The sequence below is a fragment of the Oculina patagonica genome, chromosome 4 (assembly GCF_052425735.1).
Source record: "Oculina patagonica isolate OP01 chromosome 4, crgOcupat, whole genome shotgun sequence".
Classification (NCBI taxonomy): Eukaryota; Metazoa; Cnidaria; class Anthozoa; order Scleractinia; family Oculinidae; genus Oculina; species Oculina patagonica.
Genome location: NC_135761.1, coordinates 40,886,907 through 40,904,530, shown reverse-complemented (window position 1 = coordinate 40,904,530; position 17,624 = coordinate 40,886,907). Strand labels below are relative to the sequence as shown.

Genomic DNA, 17,624 nt, shown 5'->3' with positions numbered 1-17,624 from the left:
AGCCGACAAGTACACAATGTAATAAACTTGGTTAAAGTAGAAATCCCGTCCAGAGTTATATCTCGAGAGTGACTAAAAGCAAGAAAGCCAGGACTCCAAAAACACTGCGCAACACTTGTTGTATCTTTGACAAAGCAGCTCTGACACCCTTGAAAAGAGGTGATTTTTTGTAGCCAATGAAAGGCCCAGTGCTTGCTGTTGCATGGATAGACAAGAAACCTGTGTTTGTTGCTGGCACATACACCACAGCTCCTCCTTCACAACTCCCAGAGATCAAGAGGAAGCAGACAAATGGCAGAATACTAAAAGTTTCCTGTAAACCCACCATCTCTGCATACAACAAGTGCATGGGTGGTGTCAATAAGAATGATCAAATGAAAACCTATTACACCATCACAGTGTCTGGAAAAAAATGGTGGATTAGGATTTCATTTGATCTTCTTGACAGAGCTGTTTTCAATGCCTTTATTCCATAGCAGGAATCACAATGTCACAGAAAGTGCAACTTGAAAAGCTTTCCTATCAGTCTGGTCAAAGACTTGATCAGTGACTTTTGCTCCAGAAGGAAACGTCAAAGGCTTTCCATTGAGATGGTTGCAAGGCAGGTTGAAAGGCACTTCCCTGAGTATCTTCTTACCACTGAACAATGGAAAAGAATGGAGAGGAGGTGCAAATTGTGCTCTGATGCAAATAAATGAGAATTTTGTTGGGAAATCAGAGGCTGTTCGTATTAGAAAGGTGTCCGTATGGAGAGGTTCAACTGTAGGCAAAAATTAATTTGGGCTGTAAAAGGTTAAAACCATACAAACTGACTGGAAACATAACTTTTCCTCTTAAAGTATCAAGGGGGTAGAAACAACCTCTGGCAGTTTAGCCTGTCACTTACATAAAGAGATCCGACAAAAACCAATGAGAATTCTCATTTGTATGGTTATCAATTTCATTAAGGATATGAAAGTAATTTTTACAAGAAATGTGGTCCAAATTTTAATTGGTGTCCCCAATTAGCCCACAAGGGCTAAATACATAGACACGGAAATAAAGTTTTTCCTTACTTACTACCTTAAAAAGAAGAAGACTTGATAAACAAAACACAATCAGTGAGGTACTGGTAACTGATAACTACATGTGCTTGCATCTTGCCAGGTTAGTAGCAAAGTAGTAAAGATTGAAGCGAGAAAGATCATGCATAAAGAGGTTTTCTCAAGTAGGTTTACAGCTCTATAAGTGGAAAATGTCAGCTCTTTATTCAAACCTTGTGTCAGCGAGTCTTAACAACATTCAGATTTATATTAAACAGATAAATCATAATGAATTTTAACTTGAACTGCCAATTTAACGACACAGATAGCAAAGTGAAAGGACATCATGACTTGTCTATAACAACGACAATAGCTGCAAGAGTAATAGCAGGCCCTTATTAAAATGGTGCAGATAATTCAGGTTGTCTCCAGTGCAATGGTGGAAAGTGATTTCTTCTAACTAAGACGAATCAAGCCTGAATACCTTGGTGTCTTAATGAAATTGTTTAACTGTTTGTTGTATCATTGTTTTGATCTCAGATCATTGCATCAAGCCTTTGGTGTCTCAGGTTTCATCACCTGGTGCTCTGTCTCGTTCGCTCAACAACATTGTGTGAGTGATAAACCTGTTTATCAAGATTAAATACTTATTACGGAAATGCCGACCCAAGCCCATGTATATAAGCTGCAGGCCACGTGTAACCTCATCATTGCAATTCTAGCAAGCTAGCATGTGTAACACAATTGTACTATTCCTGAAGCTGCAATTGAAGCTTCTGGTTCTATTGCGGGGATCCTGCAACCAGACAGTGACATTCAGAAGGAAGAAACTAGCAAATTGGCAGAAGAAAATCAAGCCAAAATACTTCAGAAACTGGAGGCTGCTTTTCAACAGCTTACTAGCCCTGATGACTTGGATGCATATCTGGCCCTTCACTCTCGAATGAGAGTAATGGTTTTAATCGAAAAGCTTTTGAGCCTTTGGCTGAGAAATGTGCAGTCTGTGGGGAGGGTCTTCACTTTAATAAAGATGTGTGAAGATCTGTGGATCCAGGGTGGAGATCATCCACCAGTGCACAAACAACTACTCTCAAAAGTGGGTGTCATCTGAAGTTCCGGGAACGCAAAACAACGAGTTTTTCCTGGTCGATTACCTGTTGGTTCCAGGGTGGAGATCATCCACCAGTGCACTTACAGACACTCTCAAAAGTGGGTGTCGTCTGAAGTTTTGGGACCGCAAAACAAGTTTTTCCTGAATGATAACCTGTTGGCAGCCATCATTATCATTTTAGGGAACAACTACAGCAAATTTTCTCTGATGTGCAAAGCCCTAGGGCTTAATATAATAAGTGTAAACACATTTACACATTTCCAGAAACATTGCGCAGCCTCTGTAGTCAAGGAGATTTGGGACAAAATGAACTCCTTGATTATCAGCATACTCAAGGAATACGATGATCTCTGCCTGTATGGGATGAAAGAAATGATTCCCCTGGCCATTCAGCCAGATATTGTGTCTACACCCTCATGGAACATGCAACAAAAATTGTTGTAGACATGGCAGTGATTGATAAAAGGGAAACGAGACGTAATTCTGTTACCATGGAAAAATTTGACACCCTTGTGAAGAAGAGCACTAACAAATGGGCTCTCTGGGAAATGTTACCTTATTTTAACTAATTTTCGTGAGTAATAATTTTTGCGATTTTCGCAATTTCAAAATAATCGCGAAATTTTATTAATACGCGCAAAAAAACATTGCACAAAATTTAAACACCCAAAAATTAATACCAATATTATATCAGTATCAAAACAAAAAATTTAAATGCTTGGAACTGCAACTATTTACCCTTGAAATATCTTTCCATCTTGTTTTCGACTAGCACCCTTCCTCTGATTACTGTTTTCTATACCTAATGAATCGGCCAAAACCTCTTTAGCAGGCTCCTTGTAGTTACATTGAACAAGACCTTTGCATATTTTAAGTAGTTCCTTACTCTGACGATTGATCAATAAAACACTGACAAAATCACGAAATTTAATACACCTTCGCTTTAATTTTTCTTGCAATCGCGAATATTATTATTATTTCGGGGAAGTTAAGTACGTGCGAAAATTAGTAAGAATAAGGCAAGTTGGCTTACTTGAGGAAGCAAGAAAACAGAATTATAAAGTATATCTACTCAAACAGACACACAAGTTGAACACAGTGAGAGTCAATAACAACGACAAGTGCTCCAAGAGGAATAGCAGGCCCTTAACAAGCTTCATATTTAAAAGATTGAATTCAATTTCCTCTCTCCTTTGAAACTGATATAGTTGTACTTCAAATCCTGACTGACCCATAGAAACTATTCCTTGCAAATTAACAGTTGATAATAACAAAATTCATGCCATTGAGAGTGGTACCTGTAACCAACCAGGTTGCACTGAATGAAAAGAACAGTGTTGATACCCATTTACTGCCTCAAGTTTCCGACTGATTGCAAGAGGGCAAAGGAACCATTAAAAATTGCTCAGTCTCTTATATATTAAGCCCTTCTCATCAAAACATGCGCCATGTTATTAAATATTAGCCCATTGCTCTACAAGAGTATCAAAAATTCATGTTTAATACAAAAATGTCTGTTACTGTTCTCAGAAGTGGCATTGTTGTGTCAAAAAGCTTCACTGTGATTGGTGCCGAACCAGATGCCAAAGTTGTCAATTTCAGATGTTCTGGATTAGCTGAAGTAAAATGTCTGCATACAAAATTTAACATGACATTGTTGGATGCCTGTTCAGATCCAGGTTTTTTCATGGAGAAGATAGGTGCCAATCAGTGTAGACTAACAAGAGACTTAGCCTACTCTTCCCGGGTGCAAGGAAGGATGAGCATCACTAGTGCCAAATGGTGTGATTTTATTGTGTACACTAGTAATCATCTAATTCATCTATCTTTTTAAGGTTGTAAATAAGCAAGACTGCCCTAAGCAGTTTAAAGATTGTTTCATTGGTAGAAGTGAGTTCCATGGTAGAAGCTTAAGAGACAAAGCAAATATTGATGTACCACAAGCAAAAACAAGATCAGTAAGAAGGACCTTTATGCATGACGACGCAAATGAACTGGCTCCCTACAGAATTAAAGAGGCAAACTAAATTATCTTCCTTTAAACACCAACTTTTCCAATACTTAAAAGAAACAGACTTATTTAACCATAGATGCTCCACTTGTTTTTCTTACTATTATTGTTCATACCAATATTCCTAACATAACTAGTCATGTCAATTAGCATATATTGTTAATGTTTTTATAATTAACATTTTTAATCATTGTAATTTAATCTAGGATTTAATCATTGTAATTTAATCATTGTAATTTAATCTGAGATCTTCAACCGAAACACCATAAAAATTCGCCACAGCTGCATGTCAAATATTAAGCACAACATCGACAGCCATAACAAATCAGTGTTAAACAAGAAGGACGTAGCAACAAAAAAATGCAACTGTAGAAAGCCGGCTGATTGTCGCATGAATGGCGACTGTCTTAAACAATCTGTAGTATATCAAGCGACAGTATCAACCAACGACAACAGACCCGACCAAACCTACGTAGGCTTGACAAAGCTTCTTTCTCCACCCCGAGCAAAAAATACAGTACTGAACTCAGCAAACACATCTGGCAGTTGAAGAACACTAAAACTGATTTCACGATATCATGGAAGATTTTGAAACAAGCTACACTGTATAACCCCACTTCCAACCGCTGCAACCTATGCCTTTGGGAGAAATATTTTATTATCTGCAGACCCACAGATAATAAAATCCGTTAGGTACTCTGAACAAACGAAATGAATTAGTTACTTCCTGTAGACACGCAAACAAATTCCTTCTCAGAAATGCCAAAGTAGTCACCCGATAACAACTGTTTATTTTACCGCGTATTGTTATGCATTATATATATCTTTATTTTTGAGCTTCTATTGTATTATTTCAAACCAAAAAACCGTTGTAATTTTATACCTTTCCACTCATGCCGCGTCTCTTTCTATATATATCAGCGTTATGTAGCAGTTGGCTATATTATCTGATGAGTGCTGCACAAGTTGTGCAGTACCAAACTATATAGTAATAAATATGCCAAGTCAAATCCAAGGTTGATCAGACTGTCTTCAAATATTTCGCTCTAGTATATCTATTGAGCACTCTGGCAACAGTTCTGCAAATCAACTAAGATTATAATCTAGGATTCAGGGTTCAAAATAAAATTTCGTTTTTAGCCTGAATTTGTCAGCTCTTTTTGTCAAGGCTCATTTTTTCCCGGCTATTTGGAGAGAGCTATGCATTTTCAAGGGACACAATCCATATGCATACATGATGTACCCAGATGCATTCTGACACAGTCGGCCATTTGTAAGTTTTCCGATCCAGTTGCGTGGAAGTGATAAAATATTTTACGGCAAAGCAAAAGAATGGATTGGAGCAATGTGACTTCTTTTCTTATTTTGAATGTTTGAGAAGCAAATAAGATCTTTAATATAATTTTCTGGAGGGACACAATACCTGAGAAGGTGGGGCGGCCTGTTATTCATCTTAACACAGAAATAAAGTCGCCACATTGGCGACTAAACTGTAAAACCAGAAGTTTTAGTCGCCAAATATAAGATTTTGGTCGCTTTAGCGATCAGTGAGTCGCACTTTCTAGCCCTGTTAAGTTGCTTTATTGTTTGATATGAAATGTTTACTTCAACATTACAGCAACTTTGATTTCAGTTGGCCGATCAAGGCATGATATTTTGTATTTCTTTGGGGAAAAGTAGCCGGCAAGTGTCATGAAAGTGTCGGCTACCGCCGACAGCCGGCTGCTATTTTGAACCCTGGGATTTATATCACTATACATCTGTTGTCGTAAGCACTTTACAATGCTGACAATTTTTTTAATTATTATAAAGAGCTGTGTGTCAAAAGAATTGCACTGGATGCTGTCTTTTGGCAGGATATAAGAAGTATGCTTGTTCAATGTATTTTGAACATTTTTGTTAGTTTTGCAGCAGCAGGTTCTCATGTTTTAGCAATGTGCCATTTACAAGCATTTAGGTATTTTCCCTATGTCCTTCTCGTCATTGCCCAGGTTTACAAAATTATCAATGCAATGTTAGAACTTTCTTGCCTATCAGTAGCAAGCATGATGTTTAGGCATGTGACCCGGTATGCTAAGCCATATGGACCTGAAAAAAAATTTGTGCTAAGATTTTTTTCGTTCATGTACGAGAAGTGTAATGTCAATCTGTAATTTAATGTCAAAGGTTGTGTTTTATGAGCCTCACTGTTCCTGGACTTATTTCCTATCAGGCAGTCCATTAACTAAAGGGGATTTTTAGGAGAGTTTTAGTGTTGATCATTCTTTCAGCAAAAGTAGGAAGGCTTAAAAATTTGCATCGATTTTTATCACTGATTTTATTAACACATTGTTTATTTTTTGGTTCATGAACTATGTTCTTATTTCTCAAGAATTATTTATTGCTTTCATTAGAAAATACATAATAAATATGGGTTTCATATGTATATGTATCATAGATATTTGTTTAAAAACATTGTGTTACTTTGAGACTGTGTGACATGTTAAAAGTTTTTGCCAATGTTTTGGTGTTTAATCAAGTGTGATGAAATTTGTATTTTCTCAGGAAATACTTATTTTGAGAACTTGCCATGATGTCATGTTACTAAAAATATGACTTTGTAAAACTTCCTAGAATTGAAGCTAATGGGTGGATGCAGCATGTTGTTTTAGTTGAATTGTATAAGTTTTGTAAAGGACTGCTTAACTTTATAAACTATTCATAACAAAATTCAAAATTGCAAATGATAGTTAGTGGCGTTTACTCAAACGACACAATGCTGAGATAAATATGTTAGGGTGAAGTTTTTACTACTAGCATCAGAAAAGGGGCATGTGTTCATGCAGACATCAACACTTTATAATTAAAAAAACTTACATTAATTTGTTGTTCTTTCATTCAGTTAGCATCCAAACTCACACAACATTAGAGTGAATGTGTGAAGTGTTTTCTATAAATAGAGTTTAAATTACACACACCCGCCCGGCCACCCCCTCCCTTCACCCAAAAACTAATGTACAAAGTGTACATGAACTGACGTTGCCACAGGGCACAGAGGAGTCAAGTTTGTCCGCAGTTCAAAATCTCTACCATGCAAAACGACCTTCAAAAGCCTTTCAAAGCGATCGTGTAAGCCGTACGTGATACAGCGCCGTCTTGCGATACTTGTTTACAGATAGTCTGATCTGGTGATATCGTATTCGTACCCTCATGTGACATCCGCAGACAGCAATGGGCGTTACCAGAGAGACCAGCAGTAAGAAAGAGAGCAAGGGACGAAAGCGATTTGAGGCGAAATTCCGATCCCTCGTTCCTCGCTCAAAATCAAACGAAACGATCTCATTTTTGACATGTGGTTTAAGATTAGTATTCTCTCCCCATACGCTGTAAGAAAATGTTCAAACAAGTCGTGTAAGCTGTATTTCGGGGGACGAGTTTTAGGCAGTTAAAAATTTGTTTTCGTACAATGTGGACCGGAGGATACTGGTGGCGGAAATGCGTCACGAGACATGTGATGTTGCAATACCGTAATGTGTTTCACAAGTAACTTAGCACTTTGAAGAGAAAACCTTGTTTTCCACTTTCAATTTCTTCGGATTGCGTTGTTCCTCGTCTGGTAAATTTCGCTTTTCCCGGAGAGCACTAGTCATATTTTGAATCTTACCGCCGGTCGAAGGATCACTGTTGTTTTGAATTTCGGATTAGTAACGGTTGATTTCATCTGTCACAGCATGGATCTACACACGACTTCCGTTTCCGCCACCAGTATGCTTCGGGCGACATCGAGCCGATCACGTGGTATAATGTTTCGTCCCTTGTCTTTTTTTTCTTCTCGGCACTTCGTGCCTCGTCGGAAAGCTTCGCTTTCCGAAAACAAATCGTCGCCCTTCGGGCGACAATTTTTTCGCCCCAGGCGACCATTGTCAGAATGCGATATCACCAGGCGATCTGCAAACAAGTATCGCATGACGGCGTTTGTATCACGTACGCTTACACGATCGCTTTGAAGGTCGTTTTGCACGGTAGAGATTTTGAATTGCGGACAAACTTGACTCCTCTGTGCCCTGTGACGTTGCCTGGTCATTCAAAATAAAGGTCGTGAAAGGCGAGCTAGACATTAAAATTAGTTAATAGCTGTAACAATTTGCGAAAAACGACATCTAAAGAAAAGCACAATTGCAAATGAAAGGCTATAAATTAAGCTTGTACAAACAAGCGCTCTAGGGGCATTCCTTGTTTTGAAATTAAGTTTAATAACTTGTCATCTCTCTCTGGAAATATCAGATGTCAAGTAACATTTTAAAAGCCTACCTTCTTTGAAAGTAAAGTACACAATTGGCGACCATTGGTAAGTGTCGTCGAGTACCACGCGGATCGTAGACATCAAGGAAAACACTGCCTCTGCCAGCTGAGTGGTAAACTGTCAAGTACTCTCGGCAACCGCTCCGAGTCACCTAGAGTTTTCCAAAGTGGGAAGCAAAATGGAAAAGAAGACCATAAGTTAGTATAAGATATATTTTTCTGCCTCTAGGTGGGAAAGGAACTTTATACCTGGAGCGTTACGTTTGCGAAAAGCAAGTGAAAACCCGAGTTATTTTGTAGCTTTGAACGCACGAGGGCGAGCCTTGATTCGATTGCGAGTGTACGCAAGTACACCAGCTAATAAAACACCGGGGGTCGAATAAAAACAACAATGGCCTGAGAAAGTGGTATTCATTTAACATTTAAATGCTAAAGCATGGTATGAAACTAACAGAATCTTTGCAACTCACCTCACAGTTGATGTTATGAACTCTGCAAACTCCGCCGCCGCTCAGCTCAAAACGACGTTCGGTTCTTGTTCCCGGATTGACTAGTACCCAGAGCTCCCACATTTGTTATTGTCACGCGACGCGAATCGTCACGCACGACACGCAATTTTACATTTCTTTCACGCAAGAAGGAACGCAAGAAGCGTTCACGAATGCGGTTTATATCGACACGGTTTTATGACTTCGAAACTGCATCGAAAACGACAATAGTTTTGAACATTACAAGGCAGTTATCGAACCGTTTTCCAGGTGTTTCAGCGAGTTTGTTTACCCTGAACTATTTGCCAGGTTCCCATGTTTGATCATGTTTTTTGGCGCCAATTTCGCGCCAAACATGAAAAATAAACCGTTTTCAGATCAATGCCGTTTCCTATCTCTTGGTGAAACCGAACCGTTCTGAAAGCGCTCCCATTTTTACATCGCTTTCAAAACGGTGGGGCATAGGGTGGACGAAGATATTATGAAAACGCAGCTTCGCCATTCAACGCTAACGTACCTTAACCCGGGTGGGGGGGGGGGGCTCAAAAAAGTTTTATACGGGGAGGCTCCGCCCCAAGCTTTTACCTCTTACCCTTTTATATACCATTTTGACAGAAATCGTACCCCTTTCGTATACCTTTTTCTGAAAAATGTACCCCTTTCATATACCTAAAAGACATGGCATAGACTTAGAACAGGACGTTTTCTTGTCATTTTTATGCAGCGCTAAATAAATTAAAATAATACAGCCATAAAGTGCGTCTGTTCGAAATATTTTAACTAAAGGCCCTTTTAAAAACCTAAATGACGGATTTTCATACCCTTTCGTATACCAAAACTTGTGAAATCCCTACTCTTTTAAATACCTGAAGCCTGAAAAAGGTACCCCTTTCGGATTAAGATTAATTAAGAGAAGCACTACTACTTTCTGGGTTCCATAACCTTTCTGATAACTTCAATTTTCGATTTTTTCGGTAGTCTCAAAATGGGCGCTATACATTTAAAACCCAAGTTTTACAAAGGTCGAACGAACCTTAAAACGAAACACAAGTTAAAAAAGGTTAATATGTCCAGTTTTCCCTTCAAAACTCAAATGTCCTCTCCTTGTTTGTGACCTAGGAAGAGAGAGGCCGTAACAAAAGAAGTTAAACACAACAAGAACAACTAGTTTAAAATTTCGCGGTTTTTTTACTCGAACCTTTTTTTTTAACAAGATTTTAAAAAGATCAACATGTTTTTTTACCAGAAAGCTCAAGTGTTCTCTGTCTTCTCTCCTCGGGGACGGACCATTCATGTTTGCTGGGTTTAAAAAGAAAGAATAAATTGTTAGCAAACACGATATGTAAAACAAAACATAGGTGGATACTCGTAAAGAGGTGTATTATGGTCCGTCACCGTAAGCCCATGACCTGTCCGTCCCTTATTTGTGTTCCGGGCAGGGGAAGCAGCCGTAACAAAATACAACAACGGGTTGGAAATTTCACGTTTTATACAGTTTTTACAAGAAAATTCTATGATAGCGCCTGGCGATAGCGACAGTGAAAGCAGAAGGCGTGGCAAAAACTGCCGTGGCCAGTAAGGGGGCCAGTATCGGGTTATTTTGTTTGTTTGTTTTGTTCGTTTGTTTTTCTCTCCTTTCCTTTGTATTTTTCCATGCCATTTTGGTAATTTATTTCTTTTCTGACAACAGGCCTACGTTTTGTCAATCTAGACTGAATTTCAGAGGTCCCTTTCTAGTCGCCTTTTTTCGCGACCGTACAGAGACTCAATAAATTCAGGCTAGATTGTTTTGTTGCGTTTATGAGGCATTGGCGCCCAGGTTTCCCTCTATTTGGATTGGCGTTGTGAAGTGACGGCATTTCAGGTTACGATGGAGATACGCATGGCAACCGATCACATTCTCAAAAACTGATTTTCGCTTTGGACGCCTGCTGTAACAAAGTGCAGATATGGATGCTGTGTGTTTGCAAGCCACTTGGAATAAGAATTTCAATAACTTGCCTAAGGACATGTCTGACGACAAACTCACTGTGGAAACTGTTGTTTCTGAACGTGTGCGCGTTGCTGATCTTTCCGCCAGTGAACTTGCGCTCCTTGAAGCTGGTCTCGTACTAGAAAGTATGTCAAGAGAGGTAGGCGTTTCCTTTTTTTTAGTAATTCTTTAACTGTAAGCTGAGTTACCGATAAGGAAACTCGACTGCATTGGCATTTACAGAAGTCTATGAGACTTGCGCCCTATTTTATTTTATTTTATTTTTATTTTTTAATATTGATGAAGTCTATTTCTAGAACTCTAAATGCCCGCCAAATACGGGAGCTCTGGTATGGATTAAATTCATTTATTGGGATTTTAATGAAATTTCTTTCGAGAAAGCAATTTTATCTTAGTACTACCCTGTGTATTTTATCAAACTATAAATTATTCCGCCTCTACAACGAGGACAAAATTTTTTTTTTTGATCACCAGAAAATAAGAAAAGAAACTGCGCGCGGATACACCTGTGGATTATGACGTCACTGTCAAGCTATTCGACTATTTCTCTCGAAAGCGCGCGCAGGAATATAAAAAAGAATAACAATCAGAGGATCGAATGAGCGCGAGAAAGATTGGCAAAGATAACAATCGTAAAATGAAAAGGCTTTGTTAGACACTCTGGACCGAGAAAATATTGTCAAAACAGGAAAACCACAATAGGGGCCGATCAAACCTGAAATCATGTCGGCTCCCTCCCTACTACTAATACTGCGGGGGAAAGAAAAAAAACTCATCGCATATTGCAGCCAATATAGAAAATCACATCTCCTTTTAACTGTGCATGATTTTCGTGTTTTATTTCAACAACCTTTACTTTCAGTCGAAGCAAGAGAAGATCAACGCTGTCTACAAGGCACAGTTCAACAGTAAGTTCAACGTTGTACTTCTACCTCATAGCGACTCAATGCAGTTCTCGCCGCGATTTGTGTCTGCCGGTTTTTCGGTTCTGTGTTCTTCGATACTGTTCATTTCCTTTACCAAAAGTTTTGTTTGGGAGAAAATGCGCAGAAATATTTACGAAGATGATACAACTTTACGCACTTCTATTAATAATCGATTACTTCAACGCAGAAAATTTCGACATCTGAGATACTATGTCGAATCTTTTTACCAATCCGAAAACAAGCGGTGAAAGAGTACAAAATAACCAGTGTTCAGTTAGTGTAAGCTTCATGGTTATGGTTATTCTTACTTCTTTTGAAGGAGGGCAAACTGAGTTGGCAAAGAAACTAGACGCCATCGAAAAAGAATTAAATGAATTAAAGAGGGCCGTGTCGGAGGTTGAAAAGTACGTCCTTGAGAAAGTGGCAGAGGGCGAAAAGCTTCGCCGAGAACTTCCATCGATGCATGGTAAGTGCTATCAGCAACAAAACTACGGTGAGACTCCATCTGTAGCCCGGTACTGTTTACGTTTTTTTACTTCTCTAAGTAGAGAGTTGCTAAAACAACCACATGTCCAGCACCAACCCTATACCGTTTTCTCGTCCACCAGACCTGGGCCACCCAGAAGCAACTCAGATCAAGCTAAGAACATAAAAATAGTGTACCGGCAATAGGTATTCGTTATAGTTGTCATTTCTCCAGCTTATCGCTCCAGCATTAAGAAACGTGAGTAGAACATAGTTAGCTTGCAGAACGGGTAGACCACGCAGTGTAATATTTGAAGGCGAATGCTACAACAACTACAAAAAGGTGGGAGAGGGGGATGGATGCGATGAAGGGATACGGGTGAATGTCGTAAATCCGTCCCAGTTATTGTACCTTTTTTCATCCCATGTTCCCCCACCTAGCGCGCCTCTCTCCTTTTAGCGCGTTCTGTACTATATTTTATTTAGCAAAAGTCGAAATTGACCTTAAGATTTCATAACCGACCATTACTATTCGATTTTTCTTTTAAGTTATCACAGACAAAGACGAGCAGAATAAATCGACACAAGAGCAGTTTACAACGACTACTGTCCTAAAAGGAGGACTTGATACGGAGCTGTTTCAAGGTATCTACAGTATAGTTAATGCTGTCGCATTTTCGCGAACACTGTTCAGTAGTAATCCCATGCTAAAGGGGTCGGCATCAATATTAGAGATTTGAATCTAGTGTTTCTTCCCTAGGTAAAGATTACTTTGAAGCTCAGTCATCGTGGTTCGATTTGTTGGCAAACAACATTGGTTGTCTCGATATTCAGTTCAATCCGGTGCCAAGAAAGGAGAAAAAAAATCACAACAAGGAATACAGAATGGTTGGCAACACTTCCCACGAAAACGCAGACACACCTTCAGAGAGGATCAAAGGTACGGACCATGAAACAGTAGAATGGAAAGGCGGATGAAAGACCGCCCTCGGAAAGTAAACAACACAATTATCCCATATCTGTCCAATACTGTCTACCTTATTGCGTGAAATTTTCGCGACACGTTAATTTCGCGATTTTGCAAAAAAAATTTCTATTTTAAATCACTTTTATTCCGCGTTTTTTAGTAAAACACAATTTACATTTCCTTGGCAATATTATTTAACATACCTTTGAATTAAATAAAACGACTTCATTAAAGGGGCAATAACATCAAAACTAACAAAAACGCAAGGGCGAGACTAAATCTCGGCTTTTGCATCAACAGAGCAGTTCTCCCAAAGGCTACAAGTAGGTCAGCATGAATTATTGTTCTTGAGCCTTCATTTGCTGGTATTAAACTTATTCTTTGTTGCATAATGCGAGTCACTTAATTTTCGCGTAATGTTATGTTCGCGCCACTTTGATTTCGAGATGTTTTTACAATCGCGAAATTAACGTGTCGCGAAAATTTCATGTGATAAGGTAATTTTCCTGAGTAATATAAAACTCTCGCATGTGGAGTGGGTCCGCTAACTGAATGTTAGCATGAAAGCATCCCGCAAATATACTAATAAAGATCTTTTAACAGTAGCGCTGGTTTAGATATGTAATATTGATAAGGATATATTTTCACCCGCTTCGGTATAGCCTGCGAACAGGCTCCCGGGTGGGGTTTCGGTGAGCGAAGCGAGCGGAAGAGCGGGGTCTGTACGTACAGCGGGAGCGGGAGTACAGGCGCCGCTCTTCAGCTCCTTTCGCTCGCGTAACCCCACTCGCTTTGCTCACCGAAACCCCACTCGGGAGCCTGTTTGCAGGCTAGCTTCGGTAGAGAAGATACATCTCGATTGAAAGAGTGTTTCATCACATTTTCAAACAGCTCGAAGCTCGACAAAAATACTCCGCTGCGGGTCCAATTTTCCGCTTCCTTTATTGGCCTTACGGTCCTTAGAATTGTAACGAAACACTCTTTCCTGTCTTTTATATATTACCATGACAAAGGTAGTCACAAGTGTGCCCATACATCGTTCTAATACGACATTGTCTTATATAATTGTTCTTCTCTAGCCGAAGATTACTTTGACGTTCAACCGTCGTGGTTTGACACACTGGTAAATAACACTGAATGTCTGGATATCGAGTTTAGTCCAGAGCCAAAAGGACAGGGAGAATCACGAGGATTAAACAGTATCCCTTCCAGCAATGTAGACGCTACCTCGAAGAGGGTGAAAGGTATAGATCACAAATCATGACGTACTGATTATCCGCGTGTAATTATTCGCTGCACCGTGTGTAGATATGCCTTCTTTAACTATGATACCTTTTTACAATGATAGAACACGATGTCCATGCCAGTAGCGATCCAGGCGGAGGGTTTGGTTGGGGGATAATTGTCCGGACCCCACCCCCATTAGATCTAACACTTACTTGACTCTGCGATAACAGGCGTGCACGACTGTCGCGCACATTAATTAATCATTTTCATAGCTCGGAGTGTGAGAAGCGCGGGGGTGAAGTTTATTTGCGCCTAAAGTGTTTTCCGATTCAAAGTTTGGAATAGCCCTCCCCCAATAAAATAATTCCCGTATTCGCCCTTGCATGCAGGAGCCTCTATGCAAGGGGAAACAAAGAACTACTGGCAAAAAACGATCGCTTTAAACTACAGGCCTTACTTATTCGAACTGACTAACAAAGTCCAATATATAAACAAACTGATCACCTTTAAAAATACAAGCAATGGGCCAAGATCAAAGTCCGGATGCAGTAAATTCTCCAAATATCATAAAATTGATTAGTGATGTCTTTATTTGATTTGTTAGACGACGTTTGTCGACCAAGGGAGTGTCCTCCATCCATCACCCCGGCAGCTAACGAGCCTGAAGGAGCTGATATGTGCTTCTCTCTCAGCACTCGTGATTTATTTGTGGATTCAGGTATAATTACCAGATTGTAACTAAATTTAGTGAGTTCAGCCTTTATTAAAATTATATGTCAGCGTCACACATGGCTTAGTTCCGACAATCAAACTGTTATCTCTCACAATTATCTTACATCATGAATATCGATTCGAAAATGCGTTGAGTTATCCGAGGCATGGCTGCTTCCTCTCGATAGTAAACGTTCGCCAAGATTAACCAGTCAACACGAACTCACATTCTGTGCATTTACCTGTTTACAAGTCAACTGGAATTTGCAAATCACAGAAAAGGGAATTTGAACGTGACTAAAAAAGCTGCATCAACATCATAATCTCTAACGAATCTTGTTTCCTTTCTCAGACGATTCAGTGAGTCCTACACCTTCGTGGTTTGATACTTTGCCAAACAACATTGGATGCCTCGAAATTAAGAACCTTCCTGTCTTAACAGAAGAGAGCGTGTCAAAGAAGGAAGATCCTGCCTCCAAGGAAATACAGGTGACTTTAAAGGTATGCCAACACCGGCAATATTATTTTTGTGTGTTTTTTTTTTTAGAACGAGTCCAAAAAACTGTTCGAGGTCGGTGACTCGTGTGACCAGAACATGGCTTGGTTTCTATTACACGAAGCAGATGGAATTGTACACCCGGGTTTATTTGCCCAGTCCCTGAACTCTTCTTACCGCGCCCTATATAGGGGTCCAGCCCAGGCGCGTTGGACTGAACCCAGACACCTGATTGATTTTTTTAATGGGCGCTGATGCAACACAATCACTCGCCCGTTCCTTTTTTTAAACACAAATATTATTTTTTTTTAACTTAAAGGGGCATCAAGGTGTGAGTTTTGCATTGCAGTGCTTAGAATTCGTACCTGAACAACTACCACTTTCCCTTGTTGTTTACGCGCCTCGTACCCTGCGAACGTAGACATATTTCGACCGTCGTTTCTCTTAAAAAATACGTCTGCGTTCGCAGGCTATGCGCCTCGTCGACAGTTCGATTATCGTTGACTGCTCCATTATGTCGATTACGTAAGACTCTGGCTCGTAGTGTTATCGTTAACATTTACGCAACATTTACGTTCAAAAGAACACGTAAAAGTACGTGACAACCGAAGTATGAAACGTGGTAATTATTTGATCATATATGTGCAAGGTTTTCGCAAGGAAAGTGAAAGAAAACGTCCTGACAGCGAGAAAAAGCATGGGAAATGTAGTAACCTTGAAAAGTCAAACTCGTTGATTTGATTGAGAAACTTACAATTCTTTTTCTTTTTTCGCAGAATTCCTCACCCAAGTAAAAGGAAATATTTTTTTATGTATCTTCACTATATTGTCAATGATTTTTTAAATATAAATCAGAAAAAAATATTGATGTATTATTTTTTGTAGATATAATTTTTAGTTATATATTCAATTTAAAAGAATGGAATGGACACAATGTACGACATTTATTGCACGTTTTCTGTCGCAGATTTCTGGTATCTATATCTAAAGCACTGCTCAATACCCGGGGATTAATACTTAATCGACCTCGTTTCTACGGACAGAAAACACACATGCAATAAGTTATTGACTTCAAATGTGTAAATGTATATTGTATCGAAGGCCTTTGTCACAAGCAAAATGTAATATTCAAATAATAAGTTAAGTAGAAATAAAAATAAATATAAACAAACAGTTGTATGGCTGTTGCGTGTATTAAGCCGAAAACCATAAAAATGCATTTTCAGCCTGTCTTTTTTACTGTCTTTCCTTAAAGACTAACTGGTCAAGTTACTGCACGCAAGTTTTTTTATTTATTTATTTATTTTTTTATTGCAACACACAGAAAAAAAAAATTATAGCCTACTTACAGAACAATTACTTAGGTTACCTACATGACTTAACGTACAATTACTTACATTTTTACATTTCACTGCATTAGAATTACTTACATTCTTCACACTACTTACACTACATGCACACACATTACTCACATGCCGGTTACATTACCTAATGTACAATAAGTTACTTTTGTTACGAGACATACTACATCACATTGCTTCAGTTATTATAATCACTATTTAGCTCTCCCTATTTAACCAAAAGGACGTATAAATAAAGGAAGAAGAACTTATTTTACTAAAAAAAAGATTAAGGTAAATTTTCACATCTTAGTTTATAGTCAGTTTTGTTTTAAACTCAGCCCAGTTAAGAATTCTCTCATTAATTTTCTGAAAATGGAGGTAGTAATTTGCAAAGAGGAGGCAGAAGTTATGCATCAGTCAATTCCAACAGTGCCCATCCCCCCCCCCCCGGGCTAACCCCCGGGCATTAGCATTTCTTTAAATAAAATTGGCAAATTCCCCGGGGTGGGGATGAAGGAACCGGGCAAATGCCCCGCTCCCGGGTTAATTGTTTTCAATCTCTCGATAGGTGATATAAGAATAT

The 17,624-nt window shown here is 39.0% G+C and overlaps 1 protein-coding gene, 1 long non-coding RNA gene and 1 pseudogene across 2 annotated transcripts; 2 read left to right on the top strand and 1 right to left on the bottom strand.

The window, feature by feature from the left end:
- The first annotated feature begins 1,310 nt into the window (after positions 1–1,310).
- On the top strand, positions 1,311–2,702 carry LOC144648461 (uncharacterized; annotated as a pseudogene).
- Positions 2,703–6,080: 3,378 nt separating this feature from the next.
- On the bottom strand, positions 6,081–8,997 carry LOC144648459 (uncharacterized). Its single transcript, XR_013569698.1, has 3 exons — positions 8,896–8,997; positions 8,435–8,577; positions 6,081–6,232 (listed from the first exon to the last, which is right to left on the bottom strand). It is a non-coding gene; the product is annotated as an uncharacterized LOC144648459 (long non-coding RNA).
- A 1,824-nt stretch (positions 8,998–10,821) lies between these two features.
- On the top strand, positions 10,822–16,900 carry LOC144650231 (uncharacterized). Its single transcript, XM_078509883.1, has 9 exons — positions 10,822–11,045; positions 11,769–11,814; positions 12,152–12,298; positions 12,847–12,942; positions 13,058–13,237; positions 14,344–14,508; positions 15,096–15,209; positions 15,555–15,703; positions 16,475–16,900. Exons 1-9 carry the CDS (start codon positions 10,863–10,865, stop codon positions 16,490–16,492), a joined length of 1,098 nt encoding a protein of 365 aa, XP_078366009.1. The 5' UTR covers positions 10,822–10,862; the 3' UTR covers positions 16,493–16,900.
- The last annotated feature ends 724 nt before the right edge of the window (positions 16,901–17,624 follow it).